Genomic DNA, 22963 nt, shown 5'->3' on the forward strand with positions numbered 1-22963 from the left:
ATTTAAAGTGACAGGCACCTAAACGGCATAATTAGGATCAAAGCCTAAAAGGGGCAGATTCAAAGAGTTATAAGACATTATTTATTGGGGTATTTTGAGCTAAAACTTCACATGCACACACTGGAGGCAACAGAGACTTATTCTACATCTTAAAAACTTAGTTTTGCATCATAAAAATGGCCATAATAGGTCAGCTTGTTCTAAAATAAAGGTCTCCGCAATTTCCGTTTCACGCAGACTTTTCGTATTGTCAAAAACTTCAGTCATAAACAACGGTTACTAAATAAACGAAGAATTTACTCGAAAATCTGTATTCATGAGTGAATTTCTTCTAAGAGAGAAAAAGGGAATGTTCTTTTTCAGAGAAAGTCTTTTCCTATCAGTAAAATTAATATAATCCACCTTTTATTTTATACCCCAAAAAATCTCTAAATGTCAATTTAGTTATGTGTCTGAGGAAACGTAAGATTTGTGTTATTCTGATAAGCTGTTGATGACATTTCTACAAAATTTAAAATAAAAATGTTGTCATTTATAGGCTTTTTTTGGTCGCTTAAAATAAAAAAGGAGTCATCTTGTTGGATACATTTATTATAATAACTCCTAGAACACACAATACCAGTGCTTGAACATCAGAAGAGTTAAGAACTTAATATTTGGTGGAATAAACTTTTTATAACAAATGAAACATTCTGAAGAATTTTGGCATCAACAGCGTGAAGGCATGGATCCATCCTGCCTTGTATCAAGGGTTCAGACTGGTGGTGGAGTGTAATGATGTGAAGGATATTTTCTTGGCACACTTTGGGCCTATTAGTTCCATTTGAGCATCATGTCAACCCCACAGCCCACCTGAGTATTGTTGCTGACCATGTCCATCCCTTTATGACCACAGTGTACTCATCTTCTGCTAACGCAGGATAACATGCCATGTCATAAAACACGAATCATCTCAGACTGATTTCTTGAACATGACAATGAGTTCACTGTACTCAAATGGTCTTCAAAGTCACCAGATCTCAATCCAATAGAGCACCATTGGGATGTGGTGGAACAGGAGATTTGCATCATGGATAAATCTGCAGCAACTGTGTGATACATCCGATAAATCTGCAGCAACTGTGTGATACTATCATGTCAATATAAACCAAAATCTCTGACGAATATTTCCAGTACCTTCTAGAATCTATGCCACGAAGGATTAAGGCAGTTCTGAAGGCAATAAGGGGTCGGTACTAGTAAGGTGCACCTAATAAAGTGGCCAGTCATATCACAGAACTGACTGTCATCAAAAATGTTTTCGTTGTTGTATTTCATTCCGAACAGTTATGTCCTCTAAAGCACTGAGAGTCAGTCTGGAGGCACGTGTTGGCACGTTTTCTCTATTTTGCAGATTTTTCGAGGCCACCTTTTATCTTTGACCCGAACCGGCACAAACGAGCCTCCTGCAAAGCCAGAACAATGCTTAATGTCACAGGTATCCTGAAGTTTACAAGACAATCCAGACTCACCCCATTAAGGATTCCCAGACATGCATTCAGAAGGGTGTTTCCTCATCTACATTTACAGTAAGTCGAGTCTATGTTGTGCATTAATCCATTAGTGTTTAACTTTCTGAATGTGTGTGTGTGTGTCTGACTGTCGCTCTGTATCCGTCAGGTCTGTGAGGCGCAGTGGGAGTTTTCACTAATGAACCCGGCTCAGGGTTTATCCTGGGGGGCTCCACGCACCAATGCAGTGGACATTTACAACATCAGAGACTCATGGGTAATTACTGACTCCATGCAATACCAGCAACAATGAGGATTTAGGGACACCGGGGCCGCTTGTCACGCTTTCAGTCTGGTGGATGTTTGTGCTTTTAAAGTACACATGAATTCAAAACTAACCATCTTGATTTTGTTAGCTCGCATTGCTAGTTTTAAGATAAACAATTCATCTCTGCATGTTGTTAAGACAAATAAAACAGTTTGCCCTTGTAATCTAAAATCGAATTCTGAAAATGCACTTCCTGTTTGTTTTCAGTGAAATTCTCAGATGACGTCTGTCTGAAGTAATGGGCGTGGCTAACATACTTAACCACGCCCCTCCAGCTGTCAGTGTTGACAACAAATGGAAATGGTGATTAGGAGGTGTCTGTTATGCCAGCCTGATCTCGCGAGAAAACGTAAATATTTAACGATTTGCCAGTTTAGTGGCGAATTCGTATGAGATTAGTCGTACGAAATTGTACGATTTTAAAAAGGAGGCGTGGCACCTAACCCCACCCCTAAACCCAACCGTCACTGGGGGATGAGCAAGTCGTACTAAATTGTACGAATTAGATCATACAAATTCATACGAATTAGCCACTAAATTAAAAAGTTATGATTTGCCGTGAGATTGTGCAGAGTTCAGACTGCATGATTTTAGCCCTGATTTTTCGACGACAGGTTTTGAGAAATCGCAGACAAATGCCTGAAATCACAGGCAAATCGGTGCTCATGCATGTCAGTGACAATCACACAGTATTAGCTATCGAAGACGCGATCTGAGATCTGAGATAATCGCCGATGCCTGTGAGATATTTGGCGTGCTAAATATGTGGGGCCGTCGGCGATTCAAATCATGCCGTGTGAAATGAGTTTTGACTGAAAATAACATTGGCGATCGCCTACAGCCAATGAGAGAGCAGCATTCACTTGTGTGTGCGTGTGTGTGTGCGTGTGTGTGTGTGTGTGTGTGTGTGTGTGTGTGTGTGTGTGTGTGTGTGTGTATACCTGCAGGCCAGCGGGAGGTTGAGGAAGAAGTTAAGAGCGTTCATTTTCGGTTTATTTGGACCCAAGAAATGGAAGAAAAACTAGTGGAGGTTTGACAGGTGCACCTGTGTCTGTTTGACGTTTCATACAGAAAGTTAAAAGAAAATTGAGGACAAATTGCTAATTCCCTTCAAACCCAGGTGAGCAAATATGTACACTTTCTACCCCATTAAAGGCTTCTTTCTCATTATGTAGTTAATAACAAAAGATTCACTACGTGTTTTTGGCTGTGAGACGTAGTTTGGACAAAGTTGTCGGCGATTCTTCCTATAGTAAAATCATGCAATGTGAAAGTCCCTGTCGCCGATCCATCTTGCAGTGTAAACAAAGCAGCGACGAAACGCTAGCCCAGAGCCCGTGTCAAAACATCTGTGACACGACTTCTTTGAAAATCATGAAAAACACAGTAAAACATAGTAAAATGTTCTACATAGTAAAATAGTAAAAATATACCGTTGAAACCAGAAGTTTACATACACTCAAAAAAAAAAAAGGGACATAACTATTTTTTTTAAATGTCAGATGGTAAATCATTCTAAACCTTTACTAATTTATTTCTGTTAGGTTTTACCTAAATGATTTACATTTGCTAAGTGCCAGAATAATGAGAATTTTTTTTGAGAGCGTCAGATTTAAACTGAGTCAGATTTGTTGGCTTTGTCTTGCTTTTTCAACTCTGCCCACAAATTTTCTATAGGATTAATATCAGGGATTTGTGATGGCCACTCCAAAACATTCACTCTGTTGTCCTGAAAGCACATTTTAACTAATTTGGCAGTATGCTTAGGGTCATGGTCTGCTTGGAAAACCCATTTGTGGCCAAGTTGTAATTTCCTGGCGGATGTCTTGAGATGTTGCTTCAGTATTTCTACATAATGTTCTTTCTTCATGATGCCATCTATGCTGTGAAGTGGACCAGTCGCTCCTGCCGCAAAACAGCCCCACAACATGATGCTGCTGCCCCCATTTTTCACAGTTGGGATGGTGTTCCTAGGCTTGTAAGCTTTCCCCTTTGTCCTCCAAATGTAACACTGGTCATTATGGCCAAACAGATCAATCGTAGTTTCATCAGACCACAGGACATGTCTACAAAATGTAGTCATTTTCCCAGTGTTATTTAGCTAATTATAATCTGGCTGTTTTTTGTTGATTCTGGCTTGTTGGTTTCCCCATGTTGTCACACAAGGGAGCAGCGTGTTCATGGTTTTCCTTGAATGCTATTTTATAGTTGTGCCTCCAATTAACTCAAATGTTGTCAATCAGCCAATCAGAAACTTCCTGAACCTTGACACCATCGTCTGAGCTTTTTCAGAGGCAGAATAATCTTATTGTATGTAAACTTGACTTTCAAGAAAAGTTCTAACAATTTCTCAACAAATATCTCTCTCATTATTCTGATATTAAACATAACAGAAACACATTTGATAATCCTAACATACCTAAAAGAGAAACAGTTTAGTTACATTAACATCTGACTTTTTTTTTTTAAATGATCATGTGCCTTTTTACACAGTGTATGTAAACGTCTGGTTTCAACTGTAAATGCATAAATATATACTGAAGTCACAATTATTAGCAATTTTTTTTTTCTTTTTTCAAATGTTTCCCAAATGATGTTTAACAGAGCAAGGAATTTTTCACAGTATGTCTGATAATATTTTTTCTCCTGAAGAAAGTCTTTTTTGTTTTATTTCGGCTAGAATAAAAGCAGTTTTTAATTTTTTAAAGCCACTTTAAGGTCACAATTATTAGCCCCCTTAAGCAGTATTTGTTTTCGACTGTCTACAGAACAAACCATCATTATACAATAACTTGCATAATTACCCTAAGCTGCCTAGTTAACCCAGTTAAGCCTTTAAATGTCACTTTAAGCTGTATAGAAGTGTCTTGAAAAATAGCTAGTCAAATATTATTTACTGTCATCATGGCAAAGATAAAATAAATCCGTAATTAGAAATGAGTTATTAAAACTATTATGTGTAGAAATGTGCTAAAAAAAAATTCTTTCCCTTAAACAGAAATTGTGAAGCAAAATATATACAGGGGGGCTAATAATTCTGACTTCAGCTGTATATTAATCCTCTGAATTTCAGTGTGTTTGTGATGCAGAAATGATGTCCCTCCTCCTGACGAAGGAGGTGCGTTTGACCCCACATACAAACTTCAGGCTCCTCATGGATCAAATCCCACACACAAACACACACTGTCTTTCCGAACACACAACAAGACACGATCATCCTACGAAAACATGCAGAAGAACAACTCACTCCTCTAAACCTTAGGAGGAAAGGTAAGAACACTCACAGCTTCATTCATAACGCGTGTTTGAGTACAGTTCACTGAAGAGAGGGACTCATGATAAAGAACATGGAAGTGTATTGTAATTTGTGAATCAGACTATAGTGTGAAAGTGCATCAGAGTTTGCTTCTTGTATGTTAGTGTTCAGAGCACATGTGAAAAATAAGCGTGGAAAAATAAGCACAGCATGTTTTTCCCGTGATATGTGTTTGCATGTATACAGAGAGAGTACCCTCATTTACCTGTTTGGGTATTTTAGATGACAAAGCATATGTTTGGTGGGATCTGCAGCAGGATTTTAGACACTGACAAAAGCACAACACTGAGATCTATGCATGAAAACTCATGTTAAAGAGCGGTTATTCGAGTGAAAAATAGGCAGCCTCCCAAACATGTCAAGCTATTCTGCCAAATTCTGACTTAAAGTTAGAGTTCAAGGGGCGGCACGGTGGCTCAGTGGTTAGCGCCGTTGCATTAGAGTAAGAAGGTCGCTGGTTCGAGCCCCGGCTGGGTCAATTGGCATCTCTGTGTGGAGTTTGCATGTTCTCCCTGTGTTCGTGTGGTATTCCTTTCTCGAACTCGGGTCACCGTGAGCACATCGGTGCTATAGACAAATGACCGGTTTGTAAACATTCAGGATGTACACGCATCGAGGTTGCAGAAAAAAACAAGAGCGCTAGCTTTTACAGCGAAGGAATGACCTCCAATGCGCTACAGAGTACAGAGTTTGTTGATGTCTTAGAGATAAGTTATATTGATTACATATTATATATATTATTTGCATAATGCTTTCAGCGTATTATACCCACATAGCAAAATTTCTCTGGCCCAGATCTGGCCCACACTATCAGGTTTTGCTTGGCCCACATGCCACAGTGAATTACGGTACATGACTGGACCAAATCTGGCTTCCAGACAAGGGCCAAACAATGACCATATCTGGGCCAAGTCTCAGCCAAGTTAAAAACTCATAACTGGGCCTGAACTGGGCCAGATAGGTTGGTGTGTCACGATTGCAATGAAATTGATAAACTATGGAGTGATGCGCTTTAGGCACACTATGGGCACGCTTTTTCTCAAAATGACCTGATTGGTAGAATTTTTTTTCTTTACTCAAAAATGATTTTAGTGTATTTTAAATGTGGGTCAAGACTGGCCAAACTCACATGGCCCACTTATCAAATTTTTAAATCTGGGCCAAATACTACATCTTTCATCTGGCCCAAATCTTGTGTGCCGCCTTAAAGACGGTGCCACCTCTGCCAAACCCGGGCCATGTTTGGCCCACATGCTGTATGCCAGTGCTGGATGAATGCCGGCTGTGCCAGCTTTATGCCAAATCTGGGCCAGAATTCTTTGCTACTAGGGTAGCAGCTTGTCACCCAGTGATAAGCACAGTGATTCGGTAAAATGAACAATAAAGTGAGCGGCGTTCGTCTGACAGGTCCATTTGTTATTGCACCCTCCCAATGGATATTGGATAAGACGAAATGGGCACAATACACAACTATCTCACTGAAACTCCAAGTGCTTTTACAAGAGAGAAGTGAAAGGCCTACAAGTCTTTGGATGCCTACAATTTTGTTCTGTGTGGTCACGTGCAAGAAATAATGATCCATGATTACCAGATTCAAAACTATGTAGTGCTAGACGGAGCTGTAGAAGGCCTGAGTAAGCATCAACAAGCAAAACAACTGCATTCTGACAGCAAACTGCACCTGCACGGCAGGGTATGTGAATGTACATGTTTACATTTCATTCTTAGCATTCAGTGTCCACAGTTTAATACACCATATTTAACTGTTTTTGCTGAAATCATTGCTGCAATTAAAAGCGAGTAATGTGTATGATGATTCAGCACAGCGTTTACTTACCTGATATAACACGAGAACTGCAGAGTCCAGTATTTTTAATTAGGTCGTCACTTCATTCAGCTCTTCTCAGGGCCGGAGTGGGACTCCTTTTCAGCCCTGGAGTTTCAAGCCTTAGACCGGCCCTCCTCAGTTCACGACTGACTATATTAAAATAAGGTCATTTCCAATTCAGTTTCTAATTACACTATCACGTCTTTTTCAAGAAAACAGCTGCTTTACAACTTCAAACGTTCAACAACCTTACTGCTTTATATGTTTTCACAATAAAAAAAATAAATAAATAAAATAAAAGAATTACCCAGATGTGGATCGAACATGGATCGACGGCGTCGTAACGCAATGTGCTGACCACTGGACCACAATGGTGCTGTTACGCTTATGTGGCCGGAATGATAGTTACATGATCATTGCTCATAGGGCTGCGAGACAATGAATAAGAAGAGGGGAGCTGCGGCAAAATAATAAATAAAAAGAGTGAGGCTATGATGAAATAAATAAATAAATGAAAAAAAAAAAAGGTGCGACTGCTGAGAGTGCAAGCAGCTAGAAACACCGGCCCTCGCGGCCAAAAAATGGACCGGCCCACCGGGGACTCTCCCAGTCCTCTCGATTGGCCAATCCGCGCCTGGCTCTTCTGATGGCTGTTAGCCAAAGACGTCTGCGGTTGGCATTAAAAGCAGTGTGGTGTACAGTAAAATTTAGGTTTTATATTTTTGGACTTTCAAATTCAGCACCCTACTATCACAACAAAACATGTTTGCTATTGCCATAGTTATTTACACTAGATATCACATACGGACCCCGAGCGTGCGTCAATAGCGCCGCCACATTTGTACAGTGCTCCCAGGACAAATGTCATTCAACCGCACTAGACAAGTCAGCATGTGAAGCTGTGTAGTAACGAGCAAACAAAGAAAACAAAACACAAAGGCCGAACATTCCATGGGTAAGATTTTGTTTTTGTTTTTTTGTGAGTAATAATAATAATCAAACATATTACTGACCATTTAACTGTTTATTTACAATGAAACCAATGAGCATATTTAGTAATTTGGGGATTTTTTTAAAGGGGGTCGGGGGAATCCCTTATAATAGTGGGCTTATCCCTTATTTTCACATACGAATGTTGACAGGCATGCATGCGTGCCGGTCCGTTTTTTTTTTTTTTATGTTTTCATGAGTATGGAGATTTTTATTTATTTATTTTTTAAATGAGAGTTGCTTCATTTATAAAAATACCTGTGCACATTTGGACATGGCCTACCCCTTTTTTACACAGGAACTAATGCTTAACAGTAAAGATACAAATTGTACCTCTTTCCAATAGGGAAAACCACCAACAATCAAGAATGCATGATCATATGCTGTCATGGCTTTGCAATCAATCAATGTAATTATAATGTAAGTCAATGGGGCGAAAACAGCCACAAACATAATGAATGGGTAGTCGATTTGCATTTATTGTTGAGATTTTGAAAGTTTTAAAAGCAATTTTCTTAATATGTGTCAAAATAAGATTTGCCACCAAAATATATCCATCTGCTGAAACGGAGAAAGTTGTGGCCAAACAAAGACTTCAAATCAGAGTGGATGAAAACATCCCCAACAGCACCCAAGGGTTAAATCATCTGAAAGTGACTGTTCTCAATGTGTTGTGCTTCATTAATCCTCTCTCTGGGCTTTGTTTTGTCCAGTAATGACTGGTTGAGTTAATTTGTGCCGTCAGTGAAGCGTAATGACAGTCACGTACACCGCCAGAGTAGCCAACGCTCGCTTCTGCGGCTTCTCCAAACTCCTGCTGGCCTGGAAGGGAAGCATCTATAAAGTCCTTTACAAAGAGTTTCTGGCCTTCTTCGCCATGTACACGGCCATCAGCATCACGTACAGGTGTGTGCATGTGTTTATGTCACGTCTGATGCTTTCATTATTTAGTTATGTATTCATTTTGGCATTCTTCCAGATTCTTCCTTGTGGACGGTCAGAAGAGATACTTCGAAAAGCTTTCCATTTACTGCGACAACTACGCCAGCCTCATCCCAATGTCTTTTGTTTTAGGTATGCGTAAGTTAATGAATTCATTGATTGAACGAATATGCGTAAATAAATAAGAGTAACACACACAAACACACACACACTACCTGACAAAAGTCTTGTCGCCTGTCCACATTTTAATAATTAATAACTTGACTTCTAGTTGATCATTTGGAATCAGAAGTGGCTTATATGAAAGGCAAAGGCCTCTAGGTTACGCTTATTTTACCAAAATAAAATATGATCATGCCTTGATTTTTAATTATTAAAGTTTAATAAAGTCAACTGGAACGACAAAGAAAGCATTTTTGCAGGACTTCCAGTGTTCATCAAGATTCTTTGGAATCATCTTCAATTCCTCCTCTTTCATCTAACCCCAGACATGCTCAATAATGTTCATGTCTGGTGACTGGGCTGGCCAATCCAAAAGCACCTTGACCTTCTTTTCATTCAAGAGCTTTGATGTGGAGGCTGAAGTATGCAGGGGCGGACTGGGACAAAAAAACAGCCCTGGCACTGTAGCCACACCGACACAGGCACACCCACGGACACGCACATTCACTACTTATATTGGTGTACAGATGGTCAAATACTATAAGCAGTAACTTACTGTATGACATATTTAAACATTTAATGTATGTGACTGGAACAAAAACAACTAATTTATACCAAATTTATACATACATTTCATTCATTCATTTTCTTTTCGGCTTAGTCCCTTTATTAATCTGCGTTCACCACAGCGAAATGAACCACCAATTTATCTAGCATATGTTTCGCACAGCATATACCCTCCCAGCTGCAATCCATCACTGGGAAACACCCATACACTATGGACAATTTAGCTTGCCCAATTCCCCTATAGCGCATGTGGTTGGACTGTGGGGGAATCCGGAGCACCCAGAGGAAGCCCACGCCAACACAGGGACGACATGCAAACTCCACATAGAAATGCCAACTGACCCAGCCGAGGCTCAAACCAGCGATCTTCTTGTGAGTTGACAGTGCTGCCCTTTGCGCCACCGCATTGCCCTCTTTCGATACTGATTTTAAAACCTGATTTTTTTTTTTGCAATCTCTGTGCTTTTCGGCACCGCCTTTCCTTTTTTATGGTCCATCTCTGACAATTTGCTTGTGTTGCACTTATTGTTTGACATTCTTGCCAAATTTTGATTACTTCTGCATAACCTCTGATTGGGTCAGCCCACCTCGAAACCACCCAGCCGATGCCGATTGGGCCAAATGCTTAACATTTTTTATTATTATTAATTTAATCATCATCATCATATTCACATCTTGCAAGAGATAAAAGCTGCCTGCATGTTAAAACAATATGTATAAAACATCTAAATAATTTTTTAAAAACCTGATCGGCCCACATTTAAAAAATGGTACGGCCCTTCTGGCATTTGCCAGAATTGCCAGATGGCCAGTCCGCCCCTGGAAGTATGAGAAGGAGAAGAATTTGCTCTCTCCTGTGGTTTGTAATGTAAAGGGGAGCACAAATGTCTTGATACCTCAGGCTGTTGATGTTGCAGATCTCACGCACGCCCATATACTGAATGTAAACCCAAACCATGATTTTTCCATTGCCAAACTTGACTGATTTCTGTGAAAGTCTTGGCTCCATATGGGTTCCAGTAGGTCTTCTGCAGGATTTGTGATGCAGTTCAACAGATGATTCATCAGAAACATTTACCTTCTGACACTTTTCCAAATGATCAACTGGGATCTACAGTATAAATATGAAGTCAGAATGATTAGCCCTCCTGAATTTTATTTACAAAATTTTAAAAGGGGATTTCTAGTTAGAACCTACAATCCTAATCCTGTTTGTATGTGTATTTTTTTTTGTGTGTGTGTGTGTGTGTGTATCTCGTGCAGGGTTTTACGTGACGCTAGTGGTGAACCGCTGGTGGAGTCAGTACACGTCCATCCCGCTGCCAGACAGAGTGATGTGTGTTCTGTCGGGTGGTGTTCAGGGCAGTGATGAGCGCGGACGGCTCCTGCGCCGCACACTGATGCGCTACAGCAGTCTGTCCGCTCTGCTGATCCTGCGCTCCGTCAGCACCGCCGTCTTCAAGAGATTCCCCACCATAGACCATGTGGTGGAGGCAGGTAAAGTCTGTTGACCACTCTCTGGAATCGCAACCTGCCAGAAAAACTCAGGCTCATTGGAGATATGTGCTCAGGGCTACATTTTTTGAGAACTGGGAAATGTACCAGAGTCTACGCTTTCTTGCAGTTTGGTTTTCACAAATCCACTAGAGGGCGCCATCTCAAACACGTAACTGGGGGCCGTTTTATTTTTTAGTGTTCAAAATTTTGAGTTTATATCACTTAATTGTTTTGATTTTGAAAAGATTTCTTTTCTGTTGACAATAATTATCTCACAATTCACACTTTCTTACAATTTTGGAGATGGTAGATATTATTTTGAGACATTAAATAAAAAAAGGGACTTACAAACCCACAAGAATGTGAGATATGAAGACAGAATTGCAAAAAAAATCAATTGGACTTTTTTTAACAATTGTTTTCTTTCTCAGGACAGTAGTTTTGAGGGTTTCCCCCCTAAAAATTGTGATAAGACAATTTAATTGCCTTTTTTCATGTGAAGAAAACTAACTTCCCTAAAAACACACAACATCTGCTCCTTCTAGGATTTATGACTCGCGAAGAGCGCAAGAAGTTTGAGAGTTTACACTCGCCATATAACAAGTACTGGATCCCGTGTGTGTGGTTCACTAACCTAGCCGCCGCTGCCCGCTGTGAGGGCCGAATCAAAGACGATAACACCTACAAGCTTCTGCTGGAGGTAAATACACTCAAGAATGGATTTATTAAAGTAAGAGTCAGAGTTGACCATTTTTTTTCATGGAAAAGGCGCTAAACCTTGCTCAGAGTTTTTAGATGACGTCATACTTCAATTTGCATGTTACTGACGTCATCTCATCCAACTGTTTCTGTTTAACAGCCTATGGTTATTAAAGCCTATGGTTGTTACTCGCACTATGCTTTATATATGCATGTCAGTTTAATTAGATGTATTTGAATACAGTATATCAGTACATTTCCCAGTACTGGGTTGTGGTTAGAATGGCATCCGCTGTGTAAAATATATGCCGGAATAGTTGGCTGTTCATTCCGCTGTGGCGACCCCTGATGAAGAAGGGACTAAATCAAAGGAAAATGAATGACAGATGTATATCAGTGCAGATGTGCAGTGAATCTGCAGTAATCTCTCAGACATAATAAACTCAGACAAATTGAGAAACTGGTGTCACTAAAATCTCTGCGATTGTGAACAATATAAGAGCAAGATAAGAATAAATGCTCAAATTAAATTGTTCGTTTTAAAACAGAGGCTGATTGTTTTGAAGCGACGCAGTGGGCAGCACGTTCGCCTCACAGCAAGAAAGTCGCTGGGTTGCTGGTTCGAGCCTCGGTTCAGTTGGCGTTTCTGTGTGGAGTTTGCATGTTCTCCCTGCGTTCGCATGGGTTTCCTCCGGGTGTTCCGGTTTCCCCCACAGTCCAAAGACATGTGGTACAGGTGAATTGGGTAGGCTAAATTGTCCGTAGTGTATGAGTGTGTGTGTGGATGTTTCCCAGAGATGGGTTGCGGCTGGAAGGGCATCCGCTGTGTAAAAACTTGCTGGATAAGTTGGCGGTTCATTCCGCTGTGGCGACCCCGCATTAATAAAGAGACTAAGCCGACAAGAAAATGAATAAATGAATAATAGTTTTGACTATATAGTTTGCCGTCAGTATGCAGAGAGGTGATCTGCTCTCAGACTGCAGGGGGAAAAATTACTGCTGGAGGACTGGGACACATCAGTTCCTCCAAAAATATCCACTAACACTGAAAAACGTCATTAAATTTGTCTAAAGATTGTTGCTAGGGGATTTAAAATTTCACTAAATATAACGACAATGAATTGGAAATTAAGATCAGCATAGTTATCTCAGGTGAGAGGATTTAATGACTGGAGGAAAATGATTCAATCTCTTCCAGTTATTTTCTATTTGATGCTGTTTTTTTAGGAGCTAAACAACTTCCGGGGGAAGTGCAGCATGCTGTTTCACTACGACATGATCAGCGTACCGTTGGTCTACACTCAGGTCAGATTCACGATTAAGGCAGAGTTTACACTAGTGTGTTTTTGACGTTCAAAATGGAGACTATTATAAACAACACACTTTTAGTCCATTTTAGTTAGAAAACACCATGGCTGCGTCCGAAACCGCCTTCTACTCAGTAGGTACTGCATTTGAATGTAAACGTACTACTCGGCCGTTCTATACAGTATGAATGTGAAAAGTATGAATGGAATTTGGACGTACTACATCCGCCATTTTGTCATGGTCACGCGACCCCCCTGCGTCATTTGCGTCGATTCACTCCCATTCACGAATACGCTTGCGGGGTATCATGGGATACCGCAGCGTGCATGGGATGCGCACTCCAGAATCTCGCCGGAAGTAGTAAGTCATCCGGGTACTTCTCGCATACTGATTTTCGAATTCTATGAATTCGGACATACTACTTGGCTCGCATACTGATTTTAGCGTACTATATAGTGTGGAAGTATGCAGTTTCTGACGCAGCCCATGTATTAGTGTAGAGATGGAAATAAACATGGCCTACACTGAATCTGAAGGTCATGTGATAGATTATGAGTTGGTGTTTTCCTGCAGGTCGTGACTCTGGCGGTCTACAGTTTCTTTCTTGTGTGTCTGATTGGTCGCCAGTTTCTGGATCCGGGTCAGGGTTACCCTGGTCATGACCTTGACCTTTACGTCCCCATCTTCACTCTCCTGCAGTTCTTTTTCTATGCGGGCTGGCTGAAGGTCAGGAATCAGAATCTCAACTCTAATTTAAATATTGAGATGCTCCTCCCACTTCATGTTTAACCCCGCCCAAATGAGTTTCGTTTCAAGATATATTAAACCAATATTAGCTGTTTATTCAGTCATTACTTTGTGTTTCCTCAGGTGGCAGAGCAGCTCATTAACCCATTTGGAGAGGATGATGATGACTTCGAGACCAACTGGCTGATTGATAGAAACTTCCAGGTATTATTTCTAATACATCAAATTAGTCTTTGTTCACTTTTTTGTTTTTAGATAATCACTATTAAGTTTGACAAGCTTAATTGTTAAATTTAGATTAACAACCATCAATATAGAATGATTTGCCTCATTACCCTAACTTGCCTAATTAACCTAGTTAAGCCTTTAAATGTCACTTTAAGCTGAATACTAGTGTCTTGAAAAATGTCTAGACAAATATCATGTACTGTCATCATGGCAAAGATAAATAAATCATTCATTAAAACGATTTTGTTTAGAAATGTGTTCCTGTCAAACAGAAATTGTGCTAAATATATACAGAGGGGCTAATAATAATAATAATAATAATAATAATAACAACAATAATAATAATAACAACAATAATAATAATAATAACAATAATAATAATAATAATAACAATAATAATAATAATAATATCAATAATAATAATAACAATAACAATAATAATAACAACAACAATAATAATAATAATAATAATACAAATAAAAAAATAATAACAATAATAATAATAACAATAATAATAATAACAACAATAATAATAATAATAATAACAATAATAATAATAACAATAATAATAATAACAACAATAATAATAATAACAATAATAATAATAATAACAATAATAATAATAATAACAACAATAATAATAATAACAATAACAATAATAATAATAATAATACAAAAAATATAATAATAACAATAATAATAATAACAACAATAATAATAATAACAATAATAATAATAATAATAACAATAATAATAATAATAATAATAATAATAATAATAATATCAATAATAATAATAACAATAATAATAATAATAATAACAATAACAACAATAATAATAATAATAACAATAATAATAATAATAATACAAATAAAAAAATAATAACAATAATAATAATAACAATAATAATAACAACAACAATAATAATAATAACAATAATAATAATAATAACAACAATAATAATAATAACAATAACAATAATAATACAAAAAATATAATAATAACAATAATAATAACAACAACAATAATAATAATAACAATAATAATAATAATAATAATAACAATAATAATAATAACAATAATAATACTACTACTACTACTACTACTAATAATAATAATAATAATAATAACAATAATAACAATAGCAATAATAACAATAATAATAATAATAATAATAAGCATTCAGATTTCAACTGTATGTGTGTTGAACAGGTGTCTATGATGGCAGTGGATGAGATGTATGGGGATTTACCCATGATGGAGAGAGATCGCTACTGGAACGACTCCAATCCTCGTCCACCGTACACTGCCGCAACGCTCTTCGTGCTGCGCAAACCCTCTTTCCAGGGCTCCACCTTCGACATGACGTCAGTGCTCATCCATCATCACGCATACACTGACCTTCTTCGAAATCAAGCGTATCTCTTCCTAGGCTGTTCATGCTACGAATTTGGTCAAGAATGTGCCTTCTGCATTCAAGATTGTTGCTATATCTATATTAAATATTACATTTCAGTAATCTGGGCATATAAACAAATTATACAGCCCCCAAATTAGGCCCAAAGCTGTGTTGTGTATTATATATTGTTGCTAAATCTTTTCAGGTTTATTAAACTTATAGTGTTTCTATTAAATAGATTTACACATACATTTTACAATGTAGATTGTGTCAAAGCACCTTAACAGAAGTTCTAGTGAATTAAAACTGTCACGGTCCAGTTTTCAGAGTTGAACTTCAGTTTAGTTCAGGTCAGTGTGGTTTTATTTTCACTGCTGAAAGTCCAAACACTGAAGAGTATATCCATCAATGTTCAGCTTCACAAGTCCCAAAACCAAGCTCAATGTTTAATTAACAATTTTTTTTTTCTCTTGACTTTCCAAAACTCCAGAATCCCCAAAGAGGAGATGCATTTCCAGCCTCTGGAGGACATTGCTGAAAACCTGGAGGAATCTGGGACTCGGAATCACAACCTGGCCCTTTTTAACCGTCTCCTCGGCTCCGCCCCCTCCCCAACAAGCTTCATGGGTGGAGCTTTACGACGCACCTCCGCCCAGCTGCGCCGATTGACCCGCTCCGCCAGCACAGACCCGTCGTTCTCCGAGGAAGAGGATGAGGTAGTGATACCTGCTTTCAAAATAAATGAAGCTTCGAAACATTTACCAATCTGTGGTTTCGTAAAGGCTTCAAGCGTGTATCAAATTGGCTTGTTGTCAGTAAGCATGTCTTTGTTACATCATAACTGTTTTGAAATGCTCTGAATATTCAGTGGTTCTCCACCGGGGGGATCTGTGTAATACTATGTAATTGAACTTATTTTTGACGCACGAGCGGGTGAAGCTATTGGAATCTTTTTGGCTGGAAACTTCCGCTCTCATTAACTTCCACTGATTATTAGACGTTATAAACAGCTCGTTATGCTGCTCGATGTTGCAAACTGATATCTTCTAATCACATTATTCTCCTTGTCGTGTACAGTCATGAACACACTTGTTTGTAGAGCAAGAAGTTTAACTGTTTTCTGCTGTCTATTATTCCTTGTCATTTTTCCCATAGGAAACTGAATCGGAATATCCGAAACAATCGCAAAAACGAGCGCACTTCCACAATATTGCATAAGATCAATACTAATAATGTAAAATCAGTTTCACTCAGATCACCCCCAATGACAAATAGCTGACCGGTTTCATAGTTTTTACCTGATCACAAAACAGTTTTGTAATTTTTTTAGTAAGTTTCAAGCCTTGAAAATTAATAAAAGAACGCATAATATAATGACATTAGAGGATAAGCGAAGTGCATTTATAGGTTATACTTTCAATTTACAATTCGCAAAAGGTTTTAAGGGGTTTTAAACTCAAAAACTCATTCTTAAGATGCAGCTAACCACAGAGAGTTGGAACAGATCTTTTAATCCCAGTTTCTTAGCAAACCCTGTCCTGAGGACATTTATATGTGTTACTATGGAGATATGGTATTATGCTCCTATCTATTAACTTGGTGGGCCAGGAAAAATCCATTCCTACGTCACGTTGCGGTGTGCCTCAAAATCACTGGGATTTGGAGCCTATTTTAAGGTCAAGAAATAAAAAAAGGAGATTTCAGAATGACAGTGGACACCACTATGCTTCCACCCAGTTCTGTCCAAACACTGTCCAAAAGCCTTTTAAAGGTTCACGAAACCCTCGAGTACTTTTTTTGAGATTTTAACAGATGTGTGTGTGTTGAACATCAGTTAAGACAATGTTAGCACCTGTTAGCTTTAATTGTAGGGAAAACTGGATAATTTGGAGCTTTTGTCAGCTAATTTCAGCTTCCGGGTTTCAAATGATTTTTGGGGCGGGATCAAAATCGGCAACATGACGCAAAACTGCAAGTGCAAAGATGACGCGTCGCTTTCTCATTATTTTCATAGTGGAGTTTTCTTATCCTATGAGAAGAGCCGGCTTCATAATCAATCATGACTGCGGTGCTTTCCGAAGGCAGTGCAGACCTGCCAGTGCCAAGCTGTGAGATCGTACTTTGATGATTGGGTGAGGCCGTGTCCACGGACTCACGGCACGCAGTATTTAGCCGTTCATGAAGGGTCGTTTGTGTTTGTTTTCATGATCCACAGGGTTTGTTGCATGTTTTCCCTGCGATGCTGTCAGGGCCGATAAAGCAAAGCTGTTTGTGTGCATTTTTGTCGGGAGAGCAGCACGAGAATTGGAGAATGGTGGACGTTGTCTTTTATCAGGAGTTCGATTACATTTAGACACATCGCCGTGCTGCTTTGTTCGCTTAAATCCTCCATATTACCAACAGGGCTAATGGTTAAAATAGACAGGACAAGAGATCTGCTGCACTGAGTTTGCATTCAGACCAGGGGATTGAGGGAAAACATCGAGATCATTTATTTTTGCAAATTATATTGTTTTACACGCACACGCATTTAAAATCAAATCCAATATTAGATTTGGTAAAAACATGCCCTCGCTTTCCATATTAACTGAAATATAGGTAACTGGCACATATAGGGCCTGTGTTTACATTAAAAATATTATTGAGAACATATTCTATTCTAAATTAACATAAAATCACTTACAAAAGCTAACACTATTCTAATTTCATATATGAATCATATAAATAAATAAATAATAAGGCTATTTATTAAGAAATTAAATGTAATATTTTTCATTTATTAGGTAATTGAAAAAAATCCTACTTTAATAACTATATTAATGATGATGATGATGATGATGATGATGATGATGATTATTAAGTAGGATATTGTTTATTTATTTTATTAAATTTTTTTGAAAAGTCTACTTTTACAATTTGACACATGTAAACCACTGCAGAAAGTTCTATCCAGCAGGCCCATGTCATATACAGTACAGATACTTAATTAATAACCCACTGTAAAGGCAAAGAATTAACGTATGCTTTTTGTTTTCACGAGCTTTGGAGACGCAACATAAATTTCGCTTTTAATAATAGGTCACCTATAGCTTTCACCATGAGCCACGGATGTGTTCAAAATCGCATCAATGCTTTCAATGGCACTGCGAAGGAAGCACAATTGTATACATGAAGATCGCTAAAACTGACCTGTAAAAATAGCTTGAAAGCAAATTACACCTAAGAGAGACGACCTTAATGCTTTTTTATTTATATTAATTCCAAGTTTAAATGTTAGAATTTTCTAAATGAATAGGGCATAGGGGGGTTAGTGGGAATAGAACACAGCCAGGAACATTGTTTCTAACTACAGCTCCAGAGCTGTAGTTTCAAGTGCTCAAGTTTGCAATGTAGTTTGCGAATGTTCGTTGGAACGACAGATTTGGGAAACATCCAATCAACGAACTATGTTGGATCGACGGAACTTCTGACCTTAGTTGGCTAATGATGGTTTTGGGAAACGCACCTCTGGTACACAAAGTGTACAGGCTTAGGGGTCAGTTTCCAATTTTTGAGTCTGATCTAAGCTCTAGCGGTTTTGAACCCTTTCAATAAAGTGAACCATTTTGTGAAACTATTATTTAAACCGTTTCAAAGCTTGGTTTCTCCCATCAGCAGGATGAGGAAGAGGAGAGCGCAGGCAGGAGCGCAGGATCCCTGCCATCAGGACTGGCTCTGGACACCACACAGAGCACCGTCTGCAGCTGTGGAGGACTCTCCAGCCCCCGTCCCGCACTCTCACAGCTCCACTTCTACAGAGAAGAGTCACAGGTGGACAAAACCCCGGCAGAGTCCGGAAGGAAGAGTCCGCTTCATTTGGGACCCAAATCTAATCTTTACTCCTCAAACCGCTCTGTGCCCGACTTCTTCTCATTTCAGTCTATCAGTGACCCGGAGAAGGTGTTGACACCGAAAACACAAGCGGTTAATAATAAAGCAGAGTCTGGGTTGTCGTTACTCACAGTCCCATCGCTGAAAGTCTCAGCTTTTCCGGAGAACTCTGAACGAGAAGAAATGCAGCTGGATTCAAAATGGCTGCCTTCGCAAGTGCTGTAAAATGTAAATTTTTTTATTCAATGTTTGACGTAATCTCAACTGAAATATGAAGAGAGGGAGGGACATAGTGTAGCTCCGCCTTTTTAAAAAAAACAGCCAATCGTGTTTTGTTTTATCACAGCTCTTGCAGTGGGAGTCGTTGAGCTCAGGCACATCAAATGAGAAGCATCTTGAAGGGGGGCGGGGCATGTCAGATGCTAGAGAGCATTTGATTGGTCAGAAGATTTGAAGTATGAGGTCACAGAAATAAAACCGTTGGTGCATTTTGGTGGAAGTGACAAACTACAAGTTTTGCATGTTTATATCGGTTGATATCTTCTAAACGCAAGTTTTGGTGCGCACTAGATTAAAGATATCGTAAAAACTAACAATACTGATAGTAACATCTAAAAAACTTTAACATTTTTATTTTAATTTGAGGAGACCTTTATCCAGTGCTTAATTTGTAAATTGGAGGGGAGGGAGAGGTGTCGCGGATGAAAGAGAAGATCGGGAGGTGGTTGGGGTTGGTGGACGAAAGTGAAGAGCCGGGGGGCGGGGGAGGTGGGGTGGTGTCACGGACAAAAGTGAAGAGGTTTGAGGAGTCGGGGAAGAGTGGAGTGGGGCGAGGGTGCGTGTGAGGAGGGGAATCAGTAAAATGAGATGCCGAATCAGATTTTAGAGGTGCCTAATCCGGATCTGGAATGTTCCGACACAAATTAAGCCCTGCCTTTAGCCACCCTTTCTCTTACAGTTAGTTTGCTATGAGAGAATTTTGTGCAAAGAAAGCCCCGCCCCTACTCAATATTCAGTACATCAACTTACTGAAATAATTCTCAACAACATCCAGTTCATGCTGACTTCAGGCTGATTTATACTTCTGCGCCTAGCGCACGCATGTTACGGCGCAGCCAACGCGTGGACGCATATCCCTCGTCGTGGCTGTCGGCGTAGTTCATGCGCAACTCTCAAAAAATGTAGCTACACGACGCAACTACGCGTATCGCAAGCTTTGTGATTGAACGGCTTGGTATCGCTGAAGATTGTGGGCGGGACCATGAGCTGCGCGAGTCCGTTAGAGCGACTGTTTGCAAGAGTGGAGTCCCGTAGAGTTCGAAAAGTTTAGTTTTGTGTTTACCTCATGGTTAAAGTTGTTGCACGTCCGCCGGTTCCTGCCTCAAAATGAGTTTGAACCACTTGAACATTCAGGAAGCTTTCAGAAACAACGAAACACCAATGAAGAATCTCGACACAGAGGAACATAAACACTTCACTGCCAACTAGTGTTTCAGAAGTGTCATAGCAGAGGAACATAAACAGCGCGCAGAAGTATAAATGCACAGCTGCATGCAATGTGGGTCACGCCAATCACTTGACGCAGAAGTATAAACCAGGCTTTTCCTGTTGGACTCGCATATCTACCATGTTTGTAATTTTTTAGCAGCTTTGATGCTTGTAGTTCTAATCATATTCATGACCTACAGGGTAATATTGATCTATAATATCTGTGGCCAGAGTCCACATGAATCTCTGTTTTGAGTTTCTGACACAAAAAGTAGACTATCCGGGAAACATTCAAATGTTCATTTCAACATGCTATAATTTGGGACATACTCATTTTATTTTCGAATGCTCTTTAGGATGGATGGTTGGTGAATTGGGAAGCATTGTTTGGGGTCAAAGGTCACAGGGGTCGGATTGTAAGGTCAAACCTTTTTTAAAGTTTGTGATCAAATCAGATTTTTTTTCACACTTAGAGCAGGATGATTGCTTGCAGATTCTATCACATTGATGCATTATTATTGATATTGACGTTGAATTTGAATACTTTTCAGATGATTTGACTTTTTTTTCACATTTTTCTGAAAATGAATGGTAATCATGTGACAGGACACTGATCAGCAGCCACTGAAATAGTTTTTATAAACAAAAAAGGGTGTAATAGTTGCAAGAAAAAAAAAGTAGCTTTGCATCGCAAAATCGTGTTTTAAAAAGTATTAAAGTGTTATTTTTTTTAAAGTTTTATTAAAAACTTTTACTGTTTAAATCTTATAAATATCAAAACAAAAATTAGATCGCATATCTTATCTTCTAATTAGTTTCATATTTTTTCTTAAAGATTTTTAAAATGACTGAAGTTAAAAATGAGCAACTAATCAGCACCGAAATCAGTCTAGATAATAGTGGATGTCTATGTAAAATAGCAGTCTGACAAAAATAGTTTTCTCTTTTGAATATACTACAAAAAATGTACATTTATAACACAGCCAGAACTCTTATGAATATAAATAATAAAACGGTTTCATACTGATCAGTGTATGTTGGCTAAATTGCAGTGTTGTAAGCCTTTCAGTTTGAAAACCCCCTGTTGTAAGGTTTATGTTTTGCATAAAGCAATGTTTTCTTTTCTAACATAAGCCTTCATTACTAAAACATTTAAAAAATACTACTGACCACTAACTTTTGACCGTGTGTGTGTGTGTACAGTTGAAGTCAGAATTATTAGCCCCCGTTTATTTTATTTTTACTCCAATTTCTGTTTAAAGGAGAGCTGATTTCAACACATTTCTAAACACAATAGTTTGTTCTGTAGACTATAGAAAAAATAATCCATATGGGGCTAACAATTATGACCTTTAAATAGTAATAAAAAAAATAAAAATTTTAAAAACTGCTTTTATTCTAGCCAAAATAAGACTTTCTCCAGAAGAAAAAAATATATTATTTGTGATACTGTGGATATTTCCTTGCTCTGTTAACCATCATTTGGCAAATATGTATATATATATACATATATAAAATTCAGAATATGAGGAAAAGGAAAAGATTTATATATAAATCATATATAAATATATATATATATATATATATATATATATATATATATATATATACACATTTACATATATATATACATTTACATATATATATACATTTACATATATATATATATATATATATATATATATATATATATATATATATATATATATATATATATATACATATATATATATATATATACACATTTACATATATATATATACATACACATATACATATATATATATATATATATATATATATATATATATATATATATATATATACACATACATTTACATATATATATACATTTACATATATATATACATTTACATATATATATATATATATATATATATATATATGTATATGTATATATATATATGTAAATGCAGTGCCTCCAGGAATGTGGTTGAGAAACACTGACCTAGAGGATCCCAGAATTTTGTAGAAACATTTATTTTTATAATATTCCTGTAAACTGTTAATTATTTCTCTCAAGCCATTGGGCTCACAAAAAGGCGCCTCTGGAGAGACTGAAGAGAGGCTGATTTACACACAT

General features: G+C 38.1%; 1 protein-coding gene across 6 annotated transcripts; it reads left to right on the forward strand.

Annotated features, from left to right (window-relative positions):
* The first annotated feature begins 448 nt into the window (after positions 1-448).
* On the forward strand, positions 449-22354 carry best2 (bestrophin 2). Of its 6 annotated transcripts, XM_073905898.1 has the most exons (15): positions 578-1568; positions 1660-1767; positions 2026-2167; positions 2766-2938; positions 4892-5088; positions 8666-8858; positions 8932-9026; positions 10887-11120; positions 11666-11820; positions 13047-13124; positions 13701-13853; positions 13998-14078; positions 15315-15469; positions 15992-16217; positions 19156-22354. In XM_073905898.1, exons 6-15 carry the CDS (start codon positions 8707-8709, stop codon positions 19594-19596), a joined length of 1770 nt encoding a protein of 589 aa, XP_073761999.1. In that variant the 5' UTR covers positions 578-1568; positions 1660-1767; positions 2026-2167; positions 2766-2938; positions 4892-5088; positions 8666-8706; the 3' UTR covers positions 19597-22354. The 6 variants fall into 6 exon arrangements, with proteins under 6 accessions (XP_695597.1, XP_073762000.1, XP_073761999.1 ...); XM_690505.6 differs by lacking the exon at positions 2026-2167 and having other exon boundaries at positions 449-1568; XM_073905899.1 differs by lacking the exon at positions 2026-2167 and having other exon boundaries at positions 449-1568; positions 8698-8858.
* The last annotated feature ends 609 nt before the right edge of the window (positions 22355-22963 follow it).

The sequence above is a fragment of the Danio rerio genome, chromosome 1 (assembly GCF_049306965.1).
Source record: "Danio rerio strain Tuebingen ecotype United States chromosome 1, GRCz12tu, whole genome shotgun sequence".
Taxonomy (NCBI): Eukaryota; Metazoa; Chordata; class Actinopteri; order Cypriniformes; family Danionidae; genus Danio; species Danio rerio.

Bases quoted from the DNA above. Each gene is read 5' to 3' on its own strand.
- best2 (XM_690505.6), top strand. From the start codon at position 8,707: ATGACAGTCACGTACACCGCCAGAGTAGCCAACGCTCGCTTCTGCGGC. The intron at 13,125-13,700 runs GTCAGATTCACG...GTTTTCCTGCAG, and splicing joins TACCGTTGGTCTACACTCAG to GTCGTGACTCTGGCGGTCTA. The intron at 16,218-19,155 runs GTAGTGATACCT...TTCTCCCATCAG, and splicing joins TCTCCGAGGAAGAGGATGAG to CAGGATGAGGAAGAGGAGAG.